A 20,174-nucleotide genomic window follows, 5' to 3' on the forward strand; every position below is an offset into this window, starting at 1 on the left:
CTTTCCAGGGATCAAGCCCATGTCCCCTGCATTAGCAGGCAGGTTCTTTACATTGAGCTACCAGGGAAGCCCTGCACGAGCTTCTTGATTCTAAAAGTTGAGGTTTTCATAAATTTTGGAAGATTCATTACCTCTGTCTCTAAATATTTCTACTGCCTGACTCTTTTCTCTCCTTCCTGGACTCCAATTAAGGCTGTTCGGGTTTGTCACACCTTTTATCCTGTTAACTTACCAGACTGACTTGTTAGTTCTATATTTTCAGCAGACTGATCAGGCTTTTTAATTGCACGTGCATCCAATGTTTTATTAAAGCGAAGTGTGGGTCACCATGATTCTAACTCCTGAAATCAGCTTCTTCATTTCTCTGTCCAGCTGCTAAGCCAATGCCATGGATTTTATTTTAGCTGTTTGCTACAGTGAGTGAAAGTGAAAGTGAAGTCGCTCAGTCGTGTCCGACTCTTTGCGACCCCGTGGACTGTAGCCTACCAGGCTCCACCATCCATGGGGTTCTCCAGGCAAGAATACTGGAGTGGGTTGCCATTTCCTTCTCCAGGGTATCTTCCCGATGCAGGGATCGAACCCGGGTCTCCTGCATTGCAGGCAGATGCTTTAACCTCTGAGCCACCAGGGAAGCCCTTGCTACAGTATTACCTCACTTTTAGGAACCAGTGTCTATATTAGTCAGGATAGGTTAATTGCTATAATTTGTTGTTGTCGTTTACTGGTTAAGTTGTGTCCGACTCTTTGAGACCCCATGGACTGTAGCCCACCAAGTTTCTCTATCCATGGGATTTCCCAGGCAAGAGTACTGGAATGGTTTGCCATTTCCTTCTCCAGGGGATATTCCCAACCTAGGGATCAAAACTGCAATTGGTATAAGAAACAAAATTTTAGTGGCTTAAATATTATAAAAAGTCTTTTTCTTACTCTTTGTGGCTTTGTCCAGTGTGGTTTTATTAGGAGGCCATGAAGTCATTTAGTGGTTCCATGGTTCTCTAAACCTTCAAAGTCCTTCATTAGCTCTTCCACATTTGGCCAGAAATTGAGGAAAGAGAGTGTGGACAAAAGTATGAGAGTTTTTTAAAAAAAATATAGTTATTTGACTGTGTTGGATCTTAGTTGCAGCACTTGGGAGCTTCAGTCTTAGTTGCAGCATACAGGAACTTTTAGTTCTGGTGTATGAACTCTTAGTTGCAGCATCTGGGATCTAGTTCCCTGACCAGGGATTGTACCCAGGGCCCCTATATTGGGAACTTGGAGTCTAGCTACTAGACCACCAGGGAAGTCCTGGGCCGGCCATATCTTTGTGTGAAGAAAACTAGGAAATATAATCTGGGTGTGTGCTCAGCAAGAAGAGGAAAAGGCTTTGAGAATATCCAATTAGTCTTTGCCACCGTTGGCATTATCCCTGTTTTACAGATAAGAAATCTGAGGCTTGAGAGGTTAAGTGATCTCCCAGCTTTTACCATCATAAACAACAGAGCCTGGAATTGGACCCAATATAGCTGACTCCAAAGCCATGCTCTGAATCGCTCTGCTATGGATAATGCCTTCTCTCTTACTGCCTCATTGGCCAGTGCTATCTTAAAACCTGGGGCAATCATTTCTCCTTTAGAAGGGCTTCTTCCAAGCACCCACTTTTTCCCTTCTGGTTCTGACTTTTTATCTATCAGTGGGTCATTTGTTCTCTTACAAGCAGTCTGGTCCACAGGCTTCAGTTCAGTTCAGTCATTCAGTCGTACCCAACTCTTTGCAACCCATGGATGGCAGCATGCCAGGCTTCCCTGTCTATCACCAACTCCCAGAGCTGCTCAAATTCATGTCCTTCAAGTCAGTGATGCCATCCAACCATCTCATCCTCTGTTGTCCCCTTCTCCTGTCTACAGTCTTTCCCAGCATCAGGGTCTTTTCCAGTGAGTCAATCCTTTGCATCAGGTGCCTGAAGTATTAGAGCTTCAACTTTAGCATCAGTCTTTCCAATGAATATTTAGGACTGATTTCCTTTAGGATGGACTGGTTTGATCTTGCAGTCCAAGGGACTCTCAAGAGTCTTCTCCAACACCACTGTTCAAAAGCATTCATTCTTCAGTGCTCAGCTTTCTTTATGGTCCAACTTTCACATGCATACATGACTACTGGAAAAACCATAACTTTGACTAGACAGAACTTTGTCAGCAATGCCTCTGCTTTTTAATATGCTGTCTAGGTTGGTCATAGCTATTCTTCCAAGGAGCAAGTGCCTTTTAATTTCATGACTGCAGTCACCATCTGTAGTGATTTTGGAGCCCAAGAAAATGAAGTCTGTCACTGTTTCCCTTTTTCCCCATCTATTTGCCATGAAGTGATGGGTCTGGATGCCATGATGTTAGTTTTTTGAATGTTGAGTTTTAAGCCTACTCTCCTATTTCACTTTCTATTCTCCTATTTCATTTTCATCAAGAGGCTCTTTAGTTCCTCTTTGCTTTCTGCCATAAGGGTGGTGTCATCTGCATATCTGAGGTTATTGATATTTCTCCTTGTGATTATGATTCCAGCTTGTGCTTCATCCAGTCTGGCATTTCGCATGATATACTCTGCATATAAATTAAATAAGTAGGGTGACACTATACAGCCTTGACATACTCCTTTCCCAAATTGGAACCAGTTCCTTTTTCCATGTCAGATTCTAGCTGTTGCTTCTTGACCTGCATACAGACTTCTCAGGAGGCAGGTAAGGTGGTCTGGTATTCCCATCTCTTGAAGAATTTTCCACAGTGTGTAGTGATCCACATAGTCAAAGGCTTTGGTATAGTCAATAAAGTAGAAGTAGATGTTTTTCTGGAACTCTCTTAGTCTGCAGCAGATAAACAGTCTGAGAGCCACAGCAATAAGACATCCAAACAGAATACAAAAAGACATAGAAGCAGATATTAAGTGGTTTCTTGAGAAGGGTACCTGCACTCCAGTGTTGTTTTATGTGTGCTGTCAAATGCAGAATGTGTCAGTAGATGGGACTAGATGGGCGCGTGTAAAGAGAGCACTCATGAACGGGAATTAGATGGTCGTCTTACCAAATCAACTTTGTCTTGCTGATGCACAGTGATTGGAAAAAGGTTTGGAATCATTGTGCAGATGTAACTAAGCTACCAGCCTCTGCAGGGGTCCAGCTGGAGGGTCGCTGGCCTATCCATTTTAACTGGCTCAGCTGCAACTCCAAATTCCTAGAAAACAACTCAGGCAAAGATCTTACTGTTCAGATAACGAGCTGCTTGGAGGACACGCGATTGGGAAAGCGCTCTGGATCAGCGGAGGCAGGTGGAATGGACTTGATTAATCATCATGGTTTCAGGCTCAGAAGACTGGAGGACTATCTGACTTCTGGCTGTTTCTTCCCTGTAGAGTGAGGATTTGGGTTGTTGCTGAGTGGAGTGTTGGGGAAGAGGTTGGCGGTGGGAGGGAGTGGTTTCAAACCTCAAGCAGCACCAGGCAGGGTAAGGAAAGTAGGTCTTCTAAGGAAGATCTGTGGGAGGATGTTTGCATGGATCAAGTTGGGCCTACATCATGCCAGGTGGGGGAGGGAGGGTCCAAGGGCAGAAGAGAGGGACTGAACACAGTGAAGAGGTCATGAAGACACCCGCCCCATCAGTGTTACATTTACACTTTGCTCTTGGTGTATTCTCTGCTTTTACACTTGATATTTGCTTCTGTATGTGTGCTTAGTCACTCAGTTGTGTCTGACTCTTTGCAACCTCATGGACTGTATAGCACGTCAGGCTCCTCTGTCCATGGAGACTTTCCAGGCAAGAATACTGGAGTGGTTATTTGCTTAAGCTTAGCTATTCCCAGGGAACAGTTAGGAAACATGTAAATCAGACTCTTACCGAAAACGTAGTGCACGTGGCTGTTTGGAACAGCCTCTCCGGCAGGACCTCCAGGAGCCAATAATACGCCCCCAAAGGAAGGGGAGCTTGGTGAGGTGGGAGCACCTCCCCCCAAAAGCAAAGCGCCAGGGAGCAGATCCTGAGCTGCCTGCTGGGTGAGAGCGCCACCTACCTGTTGGCTTGGCCCTCCTCTAGGAACTCCTTAGCTCTGCTGGGAAATAGTATTTATTACTGGTCTCTAGTATTCCACTTTCTGTTCATCATCAGTTCAAGGAAAGCAGTTTTATTTTTTTATTTGCTTGGAGGAACATATTGACAGCAGTAGCTTTGTCTTTTCACTTTATTATTATTTTAAATTTTTATTTATTTTCCTGTGGTACAACAATGTGAATCAGCCATGCATGCGTGCTCAGTAGCCTCAGTTGTGTTAGACTCTTTGTGACCCTTCGGGCCATAGCCCACCAGGCTCCTCTGTCCATGGAGAGTCTCCAGGCAAGAATACTGGAGTGGGTTGCCAAGCCCTCTTCCAGGGAATCTTCCTGACCCAGGGATCGAACCCGGGTCTCTTACCTCTTCTGCATTGGCAAGCAGGTTCTTTATCCACTGAGGCACCTGGGAATATGTATACATATACCCCCTGCTTCTTGAAACTCCCTCCCACCCATTCCCCCATCCCGCCCCTCTAGGTCGTCACAGAGCACCAAGTTGAGTTCCCTGTGCTCTAAAACATCTTCCCACTAGCTATCTATTTTTTACATGGTAACGTCAATGCTACTCTCCCAATTTGTCCCGCCCTCCCTTTCCCACTGTGTCCACAAATCTGTTCTCTACATCTATGTCTCTATTCCTGCCCTGCAAATAGGTTCATCGGTACCATTTTTTTGTAGATTCCATATGTATGTATTAATAAACAATATTTGTTCTTCTGTCTTTTCACTTTAGATTTAAATAACTTTCCAGAGACACTAATGGTGAGATCTTAAGCATAGCTGCCCTGTATCCCCCTGTTGACCCTCTCTTATCTCACTTGGAATATAGCGTCTGCTTCTCCCTCCATTTCCATGGGTTGTGATCCCTGGAGTGCATTTCTCACTGAAGAAATTTGTTGGACGAGTTCTGAAGTTCTGTCAAAATTTTTGGCATGGATTTTTACAGAACTTGAGTTTTGGTTGAGTTGCATTTAGGGTTTATTGGTCCTGAATTCTGGGACACATGGAATTTGGCTGGCGGGAAGGTGGGTTCATTGGGCAATGAATGCAGCCTGATGTAGCATGTTCATTTATCCAAATATTTCTTGACCTCCTACTCTGCCTAGCAGGGTAATAGAAGCCATGGAAGCAAGAGATGAGAGAAAAATCCTTACCTGCAAGGAATTTGTGGTCCATGGGGAAGGAAAATCAGGAAAGTAAGGTTGACAGTGTGGCTTGGTAAGAATTATGCACAAGGGGCTGGCAACCTGGGTGAGGGACACCCACCTTATCAGGAACCTGAAGACAAGCCCACCAGAGGGATGACTCAGGCTGGTTCTTGAAGGGCACCAGGTGTGAGACAAGCAGGAGAATCCCAGGTAAAGGGCAGACGCTTGACCAGAAAGAGCTCTGGAGAGAGGAAGGGATGCAGTGGGTGCAGGCCCTTCTTCCTCTGAGGCTGAAGGGTGAAAGGCGTGTGAGGCACAGGCTTCGGGAGGGGGTGGGATTGACCCCTGTGGGGGCCTGGATTTCTCTGGGTGACCCTAGAGAGTAGGGATTGGGGGTGGAGAGAGTGGCAATTTTCCAATCAGCCACAGATGGAGCCGATGACAAGCATGGATGCTGGCCCGAGGTCCCCGTGGTTCTGGGAACCAGGATGGAAAAGCAGAGCCATAGATGATTAAATTTACAGCAAGTAGGTGTAGCAGGAGGCTCAGGGTACCAGCGAGAAGGGCATGCATGAAAAGTTGCTTCCATCGTGTCCAACTCTGCAACACTATGGACCATAGCGAGCCAGGCTCCTCTGTCCATGGGATTCTCCAGGCAAGAATACTAGAGTGGGTTGCCATGCCTACTCCAGGGGATTGTCCCAATCCAGGGATCAAACCTGCATCTTTTGTGTCTCCTGGATTAGCAGGTTCTTTACCACTAGCACCACCTGGGAAGAAGGAATTCGCTGGTGGTCCAGTGGTTAGGACTCCATGCTTCCACTGCTGAAGGTGTGGGTTCAATCCCTGGTCGGGGAACTAATATCCCTCAAGCCAGGTGGTACGACCAAAAAAAAAGAGAAGGTGGGTAGGGAGAGTTTAGGCTGGTTGGGGACCTTATGAAACCAGGAGACACAGAAAATGGAGGCCCAGGAGCCTGACAGTCCTGAGGCTCAAGAACACTGGCTATGCAGGACAGGATAAGAATGCTGCGTGAGGAAACTGGAGTTGCCGGGGGTGTAATATGGTACAGCTGCTGTGGAAAATTTTGGCAATTCCTCAAAAAGTTAAGAATTACCATATAATCCAGCAATTCCACATTCAGGTATTTATCCCAAAGAACTGAAAGCAGGGACTCAGGCGCTTACACCCCCGTGTTTCCAGCAGCATGGTTCACAGAAGCCAGAAGGTGGAAAACACTCACTTGTCCATTACCAGAAGAATGGAAAGACCAAATGTGGTGTACACATACAATGGAGTGGTACCAGTCTTTGAAAGGAATGAAATTCTGATACGTGCTGTAACATAAGCAGACAAACCTTGAAAACACTGTTGAATAAAAGAAGCCAGACACAAAAGGGCAAATATTGTATTATTCTACTTACATGAAGTATCTTTGTTGTTGTTCAGTCTAGAAAAGGCAAATTTACAGACAGAAAGTAGAAGGTGGTTTGGGATGATGCAAGTTCTAGAAATAGCTAGTGGTGAGGTTTGCACAACATTGTGAATGTCATTAATGCCATTAACAGTACATTTTATTTATTTATTTTTAAAAACTAATTGCTTTTATTTATTTTTTAATAAAATTATATAATTTATTTTCTTTTCTTTTTTCGCATTTATATTTATTAGTCGGAGGAACAGTACATTTTAAAGTGGTTAAGATGGTAACTTTTATGTTATGGACATTTTAACCACTTTATGGTGGTTATATATGTGTGTATATATATACATATATATATATATACACACACACATAAAAGATTGCTGGAAGGGTGAGGAGGCCCAGTCAGAGGGAAGTGGAGTTTCTCAGGGTGGTAGAGCGCTGGTGGGCAGTGCTGGGGGGGGCCCTGGTGCTGGTGAGTGGGGGGATGCCTGGCACTGAAGTCTGGTGAGATGGTGGGCCTGGGTACACAGGATGGTAACCCCCCACCCAGATCTCAGATGACTTTGGGGAGTGCTTGGGACGGCAGATGACAGCAACGCCTTAGCCCTTAGGGATGGGGCAGGGAAACGCTGAGGCTTGGAATGGCTCAAGTCAGTGACAGTGAGGAGACGACCCCCTGTCCAGCTGCCCGGGAGCATGTAGTGACATGACCTCAAGACTTCCCCTCTTCAGGCACATACAGTCCCGCCGGCAGATTTCAAACGCAGTGGCGGCTTATGAACGTGTTCAGAGGTATTAAATATTTTCCAGAGGGCTAAATAACTTAAGCTGTGGCTCGTATTAATAATCTCTGCAGTCTCAGAACTGGTCTGGTTCTAGAATAAACAAACATGCCAGGCCGAGTGTACAGTGATTCCAAACAGTTTAATGTAATTCCAAGACAAAGTGTGATTACATTTCTACACATATACAATATGCATATGTGAGTTTACAAATTTTAATTAATAACTCGTTTCACCTCAGAGACCGAAAAAATGATCAAAAAGAAACTGTGAGTAACAAGCTATAACATAGTTCACCACAACGGGACCCCCCCTTTCTCACCCTACAGTTAGTAATATTACAATTAAAATAACTATATTCTTCTATAATTTTTTCTGTTAAAATCATCTCATAAATTTACAATGCTATTATTAGTTTCCAAGACTAATATAAATTCACTCCATTTTTCTACAACGAAAATGATCATTAATTTAGAAGCACACGACGTCATGATGAAAAACACAAGCATTTTAGTAGCAAGGACTTGATCAGTTAAGAATTATTTTTCTTGTAAAACATTCTAAAGCCAAGTAAAATATCCATTCTTATAACATACCTATAATATGAGACTAAGGAATAGGTTACATATAGGCCTACAACACATTGGTTTGTCTTTTTTTAAAAAAAGTAGACATTTATAAATAAAAAAAGAAAAGAGGGACAATTCACATAGGAAAAAGAGGTACACGAGAAAATACTGTTGCACGCAATAATTTTCACAAAGATTAACATGGATTAACACTTTTTTTTTTTTTTTCATTACAGAAACCGTACAGTGAAGGAACACAACAGACCAGGGCTTCCATAGGGTAATTGAGCTGAGATGACCTGGTAAAGAAGATCTGGGCGAGATGGCCCTGGGGAGGAGCCACGTTCCTTGGACCGGTGACCGAGCCTCACCGGATCTCCTCTTCCCTGCTCTCTTTCTGGGGAGTGAGTCTTTCTATCCAGAGTGTCCTGATGTGCGGGCAGTTGAAAGGTAAACATTTCTACAGATGCCTTCTCTTTCCATCCTAATGGATACCATTTTTGGAAACGGGATATAATATCAGAGGCTGCAGCTCAATACATGTGGTCAAAGCAAAACGGGATGGAAAATTCCAGTCATTCTGATGTGTTGTACCCGCCCCCCTCCCCCCTCCCCCCACACTCATCTCTTCCCTGTCACTGGGGGCCCAGAGAGAGCAGCAGCACCCTTCGGGGCCACCTGCCTCCACTGCAGCCCGAGGCGGTGCCCGGTCCCCCGCATCCTGCTTTTCCAGTCCACGTGCGATGGTGCAGCCTGGCTCCTCTGATATACCAACCAGCTTCCAAAAGCTCCTCTCCTTCCTCATCCATAAAGCTATACTTTTCCTATCCGAAATTTGGTTTGATATATATATATACACACACATATATATCAACATCTATTATCTATACAGTGATTCTCCTAGACTAGAAATCCTACCGCCCCAAAGTATGACTTCCGGGTCTACTTCATTTGGTTAAAGAAACGCACACAAAGAGGATGAGGAGGTGCTTTGGGGGCCAGAAATGATTGTGCCCTGGAAAAGCCATGGGAGAAAGCTTTAAAGGAGCAGTAACGCAACGGTGAAAGGGTGGAAAGTGACGGGAAGGATGAGACGGCAGGGAGGAACCACGTGCCGCGGAGGCGGTCTACAGGAGTATCTGCCGGAAGGGAGGAGAGGCAGCTGGGGTGGGGCACGCTTTAGGTTCCATTCAGAAGTCACAGAAAGCTACGAAGGATGGGCATGGTCAAGTCACTTTCCATTTCCCAAGTTCTTCCTTATAACCTGAGCCAAACTATTAAAATAATAATAAAAATAAATCCATTGCCCCTCAACCAAGCAGGCGAATATCTAACAGGGAGGCAAGACCACCACTGGCAAGGCTGGGTGGGTCCTTCTTCCTGGCTCTTGAGAGCTTCCTGGGAGTCCTGGGTGCCTGGGCATGGATGGGCCTGTGGGGACAGCAGGGCGGAGGCCAAGGTGGCCACGTGTGGGGGCAGTGGGGGAAGCAGTGACCCAACACAAGAAGGGGGCAAGGGTGCTGGGAGGTTGGTGTGGAGGCAGGCTGAAAGGAAAGGAGAGAGAAGGCAGAGCCCTTTTTTCAGATATAGCATATTTACTTAAAAAAAAAAAGCCAATTTCTATTCCTCTGTTTTTTAAAAAATATGATTAAGCCCCAAAGACAATGACATAAAATATATTTGGTTATTTAAATCACAGGGAGAAAACCAAACAGAGGAAAGTGATAGTTGAATTACGAGGGGCAAGACAAAAAATATTTTACAGTGACATTTTCAACCGAATACTGTGATAAGAACGTGCTATCAACAGAGTTCACAGGGAAAAAGCAAGTGCATTAAGAACCACCACCAGTTCCCTGGTCCCAGGTGTTTTGCAGTTCTTAAGGGGCTATTTGCTAAAGGAATGCCCTTCAGATCACAGCAGGTCCTCTGTGCTAAGGTTGTGGCACAAAAGAAGAAATGAACCAAAACACTTAGGGCAACCAGTGCCCTCCAGGCTGCTTCTGCATGGCAATGGGCCCTCTCAATTGTGACCTCTACTTGGATAGATCTCATCATCTGACCCTCTAGCTGCCCCTCAGTCTCCAGTCCCTTCCGCCTGCTCAGCAGCACTTACAATCTCTAGAAAAAAAAAGTCTAGGCCTCTCCTTTGGAGTCGGCCTGCCCTCACGCCTGGAGGATGTACTACCTACCCTCTGTTTACTGAATAAAACTCTGAGCTGTTAAAAAAAAAAAAAAAAATCTAGATCCCACCTCCTAATGACCTAGGCTTCAAACAGAAGTTTGACAAAGAGTAAAAAGTAAACATATCATTTTACACTTACTTTGTTTTAAAGGACAAAAGGAATAAATGACAGCAGATATATGGAAAACCCAACCAGTAAAAATAGGGACGGGGATGTATGACTCTCCCCTGCAAAACACCAATCAGAGTATTGCTGGGGCCCCAGAAATAGCAGCTGTACCTTCGGGGCCACCTGAATCCCAGTGTCTTCTACTGCCTGGTGCCTGGAAGTCAGTGGGTCGATTAATAAATTAAACATTCAAATCAAGACAAAATTAATGAACCAGATGTCTATTCTCTCTGCCTCTTCCAAGATGTCAAAGAGAAGGCCTTGACCACCAGTGTGCATACCACGTGGCAGATCTTTGCACCTGGCCCAGGCTGTGGACTCACCTCTTCCTGCTCATTCTCTCAAGTTCCCATGGAAACCAGCACTACGGATGGACATGCTCATGGTGGGCTACAGTAGGGGCAGAACACACCTGCCTTGGGGGAATGTGGCCTCCAACTGAAGAGGCAATTGCTGGGGTCTGAAGATGTCAGTTATAAACAGAAATTTTCTTTAAAAAGTACCAATTTAAATGTAAACTATAAAGTACTTTAACTATAAAACGTGGCCAGAAATATGTTTAGTTATCCACAGTCAATTGTTTATAGTTTATGCATTTAAAACGTGACTCTCTTGATATCTTAGAAGGCTAACAGCATTTTACAGTAGCTAAAAACATATATACTTAAACATGTGCATTTGAAAATCACATTTGATTACAAAACACAAAGAATACTCTCTCCCTTGGTTTAATTTCTGTTGTAAAGATTACCTATTTCCAGAGTTCACTTAAGCAACAATGACCAAGGTGTGTAGTAATCGTTATTTTCAGCCCACACAGAGTTCATAGTCTTTTAAATTCCAAGAGCAAGCTGGCTACATGATTTCAAAAAAGGCTAAAACCAGGATGAATGCCCACATTTGAGGTAATTATTGCCATCAGGTCACAGTTTGTGTAAGGTAACGTATCTAAAACCTTCTTACAAAAAAAAAAAAAAAAAAAAAGTCTTCAGGTGTTCTGTCAGAATTCCAGAATACCTATTCAAACCAACCAGGATCTCAAATTCTGATTAGCTGGGTTGCTTCCAATGGAATTAAAGCTCTAGAAGACTCTAGAATTTGCGTGAACTACCTAAGGATTTAGGCAAACATGCCTGGAGCCAGTCAATAAGGAAGTTTTTAAAGAAAAAAAAAAAAAACTGAAAACCCCATTCCAAACAACTGCAGATATAGTCCGTAACAAATGGTAATGGTTTTCCACAAAATTAAAAATCTAGTCCTAAAGCATTGCTAAATTCTTGCCACCTTCCAGCCAAAGGAAACATGCTTCTATGTTACTGTTAATCTCCCACCTCAGCCAGAGGCTCTCCTTCCTTGTATCCTGAAAGATGGCTAATTTTTCTTCAGTTTGCACAACGGTTGCTTCCCATTTCTTTGAGAAGGCTATCTTGAAAGAAAACTTAATTTTGTTCCTCTTTCTAAACATCATCTTGATCTTGTCTCTCTCCTTTTTTTTTTTCCTTTTTAAAAAATTTTTTAAACACAAAGAAAAAACAGTTCCTGGACACCAGACTCACACATGATATTTACAAATTTTGGTGTGAATCCTGCCTTTGGTTCTACCCAGAGCTGAAGAGTGGATCGATTACAGAGACCAGAGTCGTTATGATATTTATCAGTGCAGTAAAAAATAGTATTTTGAAAAAAATATATACTTTTAGTATTGCCTTTCTAGAATTAACTATAAGCAAGAAAAAATATTTTTTTAAAAGAAGAAAAAGAACACTTTTTTTTTCTTCACTCTTACAAGAGTTTGTTGTAGCAGCAGCACTACTAAAGCTAGTTGGTACACTGAAAAGAAATAAAAAATGAACTCTACTATGATTAATCAAAAGAAACTCCCCTAAGATTTTCTCTAAAAGTCAAGCTAATTCTGCCTTTGCTGCCTGCATCAGCTTCAGGACCCCCTCTACACACAGACCTTCTGCTGAGCTCCACGTGCAGGGTGGTGGTGCGGGGCAACGCTCCTTTGAGGCCCTTCTTTGCACATAAACCCAGGAGACAGCTGAGGCTGGAGTCTGTGAGCTGGGCAACCCAAGTCATGGCCGGCCTCCCCAACTGGCTTGTGTGACTCTGGGCTGGTTACCAGTTCACCAAACCGTCTGCCTCATCTGTAGACTAGTACTGCCAGTTTCATAGGGCTGTTATGAAGATGAAATGAAACGGGATAAACAGGAGCGACTTCCAGCACAGTGTCTGGCACACAGTCAATGGGAGCATCATTCGATGGTTCACCAGAAACACGAGGCCACTCACTGATGATTATTTAACAAGTGAAACAAATTCAGTTAGTAAAGGTCTTAAGAACACAACATTTCACTAGAAGCTTGGGGATTTGGGGTCACCCCCAAATCCTTGTATTTCCTTTCCTTAACACAGCCTAGTTTCTCAGAGAGTTGACTGTCTCATCAACTCCCTCCTCTGTAAATGGGGGAGAGGGGTGTTGTGAATGGGGGTGGGCCTGAGGGTACCGGGAGGCCGTGCTCACTAAGGGCTTGGGATGAGCCTGGTGTATTGAAAGCATTAAACAAATGTGGGCTGCTACTCGAGGGACATGGCAAGTTTTAACAGAGAGACAATGTGAAATTCTAATGCAATGAGAGGGCAATTAGGGGCTCGCAGAGGTTCCTGGGACTCAAGCTGGGGCATCAGGAAGGTCCCTTCTGGCAGAGGTACCCTGAGAAAGCATGCCCCGCAGAAGGGTCGCTTCTCTGAAGATTCTCACTGAGTCTCAAATGAAGAACTGGTTCAGAGCTGGCTCTCTTGGACTTCTGGGAGCTGCCAGAACCTCTCCTAGGTTGGGTTGCTCGAGTGAGCGAGGGTGCCAAAAGCCTTCAAGGGGTTTCTACTGCCTTTAAATATCAGTTTGCCATCTCCAACTCTTCACTGAGTCCTGTCTGTGGAACTCAGAAGTGAGAGTCCTAAGGCATCGAAGTGGAAAAATACTGACCCTCTGAGCCTGGCCCTGGTGCGTACCTGACCCGGATAGAGCCACACCTCCTGGCTGGTCTGCTCCAGCCGATACCCGAGGTAACTCGGGGTGAGTTCCACCCACAGATCCATGCGGTACCTCCAGTTTCCCGACAGCAGCAGCATTTGGGGGTTACAAACCTCCTCTCCACTTACAAGATGAGCACAGTTTTAAAATAAAGGCAAAAACAAAAAACCTGAAACAAGTCAGGCAACAGAAAGCAAGAGAAGGACATAAACGGGATCGCATCACTGACAGAGTCATTATTGCCGGGAGAGGAAGGAGAGAGGAATGCCATTCTGTCCACATCTGCGGGTGTCTTTGAGGAGAGGGTCTTTGGCTAAAGAAAGGACACTTTCACCTTCCTTTCCAATTTGGTTAGGACAGCTCTGGCTAGCTCAACTCTGAGGCTTCCCCATCTGAAATCTCTAAGACACACCAGAAAGAAAACACAGAGAAGGGGCAAGAAGCAACTGGGGTCCCTGGGGCTGGAATATTTCATGGCAGAATTGCTTGGGCTGGTGTTGAGCAGCGCCGGGCGAGTTCTGCGACCCGCAGAAGGAGCCCTGGTCTCTCTGCTGCTGGAGAGCACCTTGTTTTTCTCTTCTGTTCTCTGTCCCCGCAGCTACTTAACAGGCCATGGAGAGCCCCACATCCCACCCCGCCCCCAGCACCAGAGAACCCGGGATAAAGCTGGGGCCGACCCGTCAACCCACGTTTCATCAACCACAGCCCATCAGCAATAGTTCCTTAAGCCTCCTCATCTCCTTCCTCCAGTTTCCAAGAAAGTCTGCTCCACTCACTCACACACACTCACACAACCCAAATCCTCCAGCACGAGCTTGTTCAAAAATGAGTGTCTGCAATTCCAGAGATCTGGTCGAGGGAAATCTGCCTGTTAGCAGCTGGGCTGATCTTTCCTTGCCTTCCTTACATCCCACAGTCTGGTGTCTGGGCGGGTTGAGTCTTCTGGCTCCTGCAGCCCGCCAGCCACTTACCACCATTAAGGCCAGAATGCAAAGACAGTCCAGGAGACAACCAACCCTTCCTTTCCCTCTGAATTCGACCAACCACATGCTCCACTTCACAGTATTAATTGGCACCAAGCCTCAGACTCTCCCACCCATCGGCCTGCTCACCCTTCCCTTGGAAACAGCCAAAACATCCTGAAAGGAGGCACTAAATGGAGACAGCGGTGCAAACACCCAGAGGGGTCCGCGCGGCTCTGCCGAGCAGAAGCAAATCAGCCTGTGGTTCCCAGGGCTCCAGTTACTAGGCTCCCCTTGACCTGTCTTTTTCAGTCTGCCCCTCTGAGCCGTAACCACGTGGCTTCAGTAAAGAAGGATGGAGCCAATTCCAGGGCAGATGATGTTCTAGGTTATTTGTGGTCTACATGAAGACTAGGTTGGCATCTCTTCACTTGAGAGCTGGGTCCTGGGGATGGGCAGCCTTTATTCAGCCTACCTGCCAGGGCAACTGAGGGTTGGAGGGTGGGGTGGGAGCTCAAGCAGCTGCTAAGTAAACCCACGGAGGGGCTTGCCTCTACCACTAGGGTCTTCTCCGAGGGCTTCAGAGCCACAGCTTTGTGCTTGGGTTGGAAGAAAAAGGGAGGTGGGGATGCGGGGAGGATACTAATGTTCGCTGAGCGGTTGGGGGCTGGGCACGGCCTGGCGTCTCCCTTCATTAGCTTCAGCGAAGCCCGTCATTCCAGGCCTTCCTTCACCCACCTGGGGCCTGGTAGTTTCTGGGTTCGGTGGGCAGCGTGTGGGCACCTCAAGCTGACTTTAAAAGCCCATGGCACCCAGCACGGTAGACTGAAGGGCAGTCGGAGCCCAGTGGGCATGGCTGTAAGGCCCCACTGTGCCCCTCCACTGGCCAATGAGTTCAGGGGGGCAGCAGCCCGCATTGTCTGAGGACCTGCCAGACACGGTCAGTGCTCCTTTGGTCTCCTGTTATCCCTCTTTTATTTATTATTACTTTTTCTGCTCCACAGTTTTTCCCTAGAATTGTGTGCTGAGATGTACTGGGTGGGGGCAGGGACCGAAGAAGCAGGCAGTGCGGTTTGTGAGGGGCAGGGAGGCTGACATCTCCCAGGGGAAGGCACCACCTGCCTAAGCACCTTCCACCAGCTTGTTACCTCCAGTGGCTTCTAGGAGGTAACATTATCTATACACTGAAGGGTATAAGCCACACTTCTGGTGGGCTGATGGGAAAAGGGGGGACTTTAAGGGAGGGGGCTGGATCAGCTCTGGGCAGAGGGGCTTTTTTTTTTTTGCTTGACAGGTCAGTATCAGATGTGAGGCAGGGCCAGGGTCTATTTAGCAGATTTCAGAAGTGCAGGGAAGGTCAGAGAGGACCATGCTGAGGGTTCAGCCTCCAAGATGCCTCCTCAGATCTCCTCCCAGGCCACTGAGAGTCTAGAAAAATCCAGTCTTGATGGTGACCACGGACCATGCTGTCCAGAGCCCAAGTTGGCTTACAGAGAGATAAAGGCTTTGCTTCTTCTTCAGACTTTTGTTATCTGGTGGATCATTCTTGACAGCTTTTTCCTGACTCCTGAATCCTTCCTTCTTTTCTTTTTGGTCTGACAAAACTGGACATCTGGATGTCCCTCCTGTCTACTCAGATACTCACAGATATAATAAAATAAATTTAAATATTAAAGAGAAAACACAAAGATACTTGGAATAAATGTGCACTTTAAAACCCCAACTAAAATATCAAAATGATGATTAGGATAATAATTACAAAGGTTAATAACCAAAATAATTAGTACAATAATATTATCTTTATGAGCAGCATGAAACTTTCATTTCCTGATCAGGAAGGAAAGGAAAGAAAATGTCAGGTGAAAGAGTAATTTCCAACTTAAGTAGACAAAATAATTTTCATTAAAATGGAAGGCTGTGTTGTCTTTTCCTGTTAAAAGATCAGATCTAAAAAGCGCTGGAAATGAACAGTACCGGGGTCCAGTATGCTACCCAATAAGGCAAAAACGCTGGCTCGTCCGCAGCCATGACCTGTGCGACTGGGCACGGGGAGGTCGGACGGGGCACTGCTGCCCTCTGGATGCCGCGAGGCCAGAACAGGGATGGGTCTGCAGGCAGGTGTGGCTCCGCGAGTGCTCGGGCTCACGTGTCCTCCGGCACATTCCCCGCCCCCACCCCCATGGACCACTTTCCGGTTGTCTCGGAATGGCGGCACTTCCCCACGTCCAGATAAAAGACGCATTGAGTGTGGCGCCAGGAGGACCCCGTCGTGTCCTGCCGCAGGCGACTCCCCGGCGGACACGGGGTCCTTCCTCCCTTCCGGGCTGAGGCCGGGACTAAGCTGGTTCCAACCTGGGGACCGATTTCTTTGTAGGATAAGTAGAATTGATGCCTGGAGAGGGGATATGTCCAGAGTTATTTCACATTTCACAGCTAAGAGCTAAGGTAAGGGCTGGGCTTCGTTACTGAATTAGGTCAGATATCAAGATTAAAAACACCTTTCACAGTAGATCGTTAAGGGAGACCGCAGGATGGGGAAGGAAAGTGAGGGAGGGTGGGTGCGGACTGCTGTCCGAAACTGGGAGCGATCCTTCTGCACCTTGGAAACTTGGCTTTGGGGTCAGGGGCTCCGCATCAAGCATCAAACAATGAGGACCACAGTTAAAGATCCCGTCTGGGACCAGACAGCACCTCCCAACGTTTTCGTGTGTAACAATAATTTGCTATGGATAAGAGAGACCTCTCCATCCCCACCCCCACCAGTGTTCAAAGTCTGAGGAAATTTCCAGAACATTATCAACGATGCACAGAAGGCAAATGGCAAACTTCCTTGGAAACTTGACTGCCCATGGGCGTGTTTTCCCAAGGGCGGTCCAAGATCACTGGCTCACCCTCGTGAGTGTCCCTCCAGCCTTCTGCCCACCAGAACCCTCAAAGACCAGAAACGAAGGCATGCCTGGGGTAGGCCTGGGTAACGCGAGGAAAGATTTAGCAGCAAATGACGGTTGGCGGTTATCTACAGAGAAAGGAATCTGGCAAAATGGTTGAGAGCAAAACACAGCCTGGTGGGGTGGGAGGGTGGAAGCAGAGGCCAGATGGGCAGGGCTGGCGGAGTGGAGTGTGGGGCGGGTCTGAGAACACGGGGCGACCAGGCCTGCTCTCCGCCCTGAGGACGGCGGGCGACCAACCCAAAACCAGTGCCGGGCCTCGAGGCCGCAGGCCGCTCCTCTCAAGGCCAACATTCCTGAAACTGAGATGGGACCTGTGGTCCCACAGACGGCAGAGCTAGCCTGCTGGGGGCAGAACTGGGTGAGGGTGCAGGGTGGGGAGTCAGTTTCTCTTGCTTTGTCCACCAGGGAAAAGCCATGCCGAACCATCTCCAGCGTCAGCCTCACCCACCACCATCCACCTCCCGCAGCCCCCTCCACACCCACTGGCTCTCCTAGCCCCTGCCAGTTCCCTGACACTCTTCTGCTAGCAAACAGCCCGGGGAAAGACAACAGATTATTAAGATAAAAATTTTTTTTAAAAAAAGTAAAAGACCAGAGTAAAATGTTGCAACAGCACAGAAGAAGGGCTGAGAGGTTGAGTCTCGCCTCAGCCGGCTTCTTGGAGTACCGTGGAAGTAAACCCTCAAGCGCGTCCCCGGTCGCTAAGGCACTAGGAGGGAAGGATGTAAAAACCAAGTCTGCGAGAGCCGGAGGCGGTGCCGGGGACGGGAGGGCGCACCTGGACCACCGCGCGGGGGAAGTGCCTGCGTGAGATCGCCTTTCTTGTGCAATTACAGTGAGGATAGTCTATTGGTATCAGTGGGGTGAACACAAAGCAGCACAGACAGGTGCACATTGCTACATTTACCAGGGTGCTGGCCACGCCGCGAGCCCTACGCTACGAGATGCGGGATGCACTCAAAGAGAAAAGATGTCTTCAGAAAAGACCAAAAAAAAAAAAAAAGTGAGAGTTTGCAACACACATCATTAATGACATTTGAGGAATATCATTGCTTAGGGATTTATCCAGAGTGCTCAGAAAGAGAAAACACACCCTCTCCTGGGGTCCTCCTTCAGCCCAGCCACCTGCCCTTCCCATCGGTCCCGGCAAGTGGGCCAGAACCAGGCTCCCCAACCCTGGCCCAACCCCCAGGCATTAGCCTCCTCAGGCCACGGCCTGAGCTTTCTAGAGGGTTGTTGACCCTTTAGAGTTCTGGAAAAATCCCTAATCCTACGTTCAATTATTAAAAATCTATTGGATTTCCATATCAGGTGTCCCTGACAGCAAATTCTTAAACGTCACTTGCTGCCATAGGAAAATAACCTTTGAAAAGTTCATAAAGTTCTTCAAAAACGGAGGCCCCCCTCCCCCTACTTCTGGACTCTTCCGTGGCTCTTCTTCTTCTCCTTCTTTCCAGTTTGGTGCAGAACGGGTTCGTGAGCTGTGGTTGTTTTGTTTTGTTACTGACGTTTTATTTTTATTTTTTTTTCCTTTTTCTTTTTTAAAATAAAAAGCATAGATTTTCCCCCCTCCTTAAATCCCTTCCTTTTCAAAATGTTCTCTCCTCCGCTCTCAGTCCTCCTACTTCCTAGTTCAAGTTTCATCTGTGTCCCGTCCCTGCCCCCTGCCCCCCACCCCTGCCCGTTTGCATTGTTTCTGTGCGGCATCTTCAGTACAAAAGCCCCAGCTCCCCCCTCCATCCCTCCTCCTCTCCCTCTGGCCATCCTCCCTCCCGTCCCCTCCCCTTCCAGTGTTTATATGTAAGGGTACTGGTTGACCTTGGCCGGGCTCAGTGGGTATCCAGTGTAGACTGTGGAGGCTGGAGAGGCGCTGATGTAGGTCTGGTGGGCAAACTGGGCTGGATACTGACTCGGGTGGATGGTGGGTGAGGGCAGGACCCGGGGACCCATGCTCACGGGGACCTGGTGGACGATGCTGGCCGGGTAGGCAGTGTGCTGCACGGTGTGACGCGCCGAGCCTTGGGAGGCCACCAGGTGGGCCACGGTGCCCGTGGAGCCCAGGGCCGCGGGCGCCGTGTAGGTGTAGAGGTGGGGCTGGGCGGGGAGGTGGGCGGCGGCGGCAGCGGCGGCCAGGTGGGGGTGCACAGTGCCGTGGCTGGGGCTGTTGTGCGGGAAGGAGTATGGAGCCTGGGCCATCGTGGGAGTGATGTAGGCCTGCTGCCGTCGGTGGCTCCCGGTACGGTCGGCGGCGATGTGCTGTTGAGCCTGGAGAAGGAGAACCAGGAGGGCCGCGTTGCGGGGGCTGGACATACGCATGCGCAGAAGAGCATGGGTTGGGGCGCTGGCAGAGGGAGGAAGAGGAGGCGGGACTGGGGAGAAGGCGGAAGTGAGGACTGGGGAGAAGGCGGAAGTGAGGACTGGGGAGGAGAGTCAGGAGGGCAGGGATTGCAGAAAACGCCTCCTTCACGTGCTGGGAAAAATATCAATCAGCCTGTCCAAGAAGCAAGGCGGTGCCCCCCTGTTTCCTGGGCCGGGTGACACACCGACAGAACCAGGTGCAGAGGCAGCAGGAGACAGCGTGTCTCCAGAGGCCATCCTGCAGCTGTGAAGGGTCACACGGGCCCGTCTGAGTGCGGACCACTTTTCTGCTTCATCGTGAATTCCTGCTCCCTAAACAGCAGGCTCTCAGAAACGTCGCCGTCTTCTGAAGTCACATACAAATGAAGCCACCCTCTCTCAGCCGAAGAAGCTAAGTCACAACACACACGTGGCCTTATCTTACCTCCCAGCTGCTAAGGAAGCAGGGCTGGAGTTCACTTTACAATTCAGACCCCAGTGATCCTAGACACACAGGCTGAGTGCTGCCTGTGGAGACA

At 47.5% G+C, this 20,174-nt stretch overlaps 1 protein-coding gene across 2 annotated transcripts in view; it reads right to left on the reverse strand.

Moving 5' to 3' along the window:
- Positions 1 to 7,548: 7,548 nt before the first annotated feature.
- Positions 7,549 to 20,174, reverse strand: part of HIPK2 (homeodomain interacting protein kinase 2) — a 208,070-nt gene continuing 195,444 nt past the window's right edge. For both annotated transcript variants that reach the window (XM_043873196.1, XM_043873197.1), the window contains exon 15: positions 7,549 to 19,563. In XM_043873196.1, the coding sequence (XP_043729131.1) occupies positions 19,093 to 19,563 (471 nt within the window). In that variant the 3' untranslated portion in view covers positions 7,549 to 19,092. The remainder of the gene's footprint in view (positions 19,564 to 20,174) is intronic.

This window comes from Cervus elaphus, chromosome 18, assembly GCF_910594005.1.
Source record: "Cervus elaphus chromosome 18, mCerEla1.1, whole genome shotgun sequence".
Lineage (NCBI taxonomy): Eukaryota > Metazoa > Chordata > Mammalia > Artiodactyla > Cervidae > Cervus > Cervus elaphus.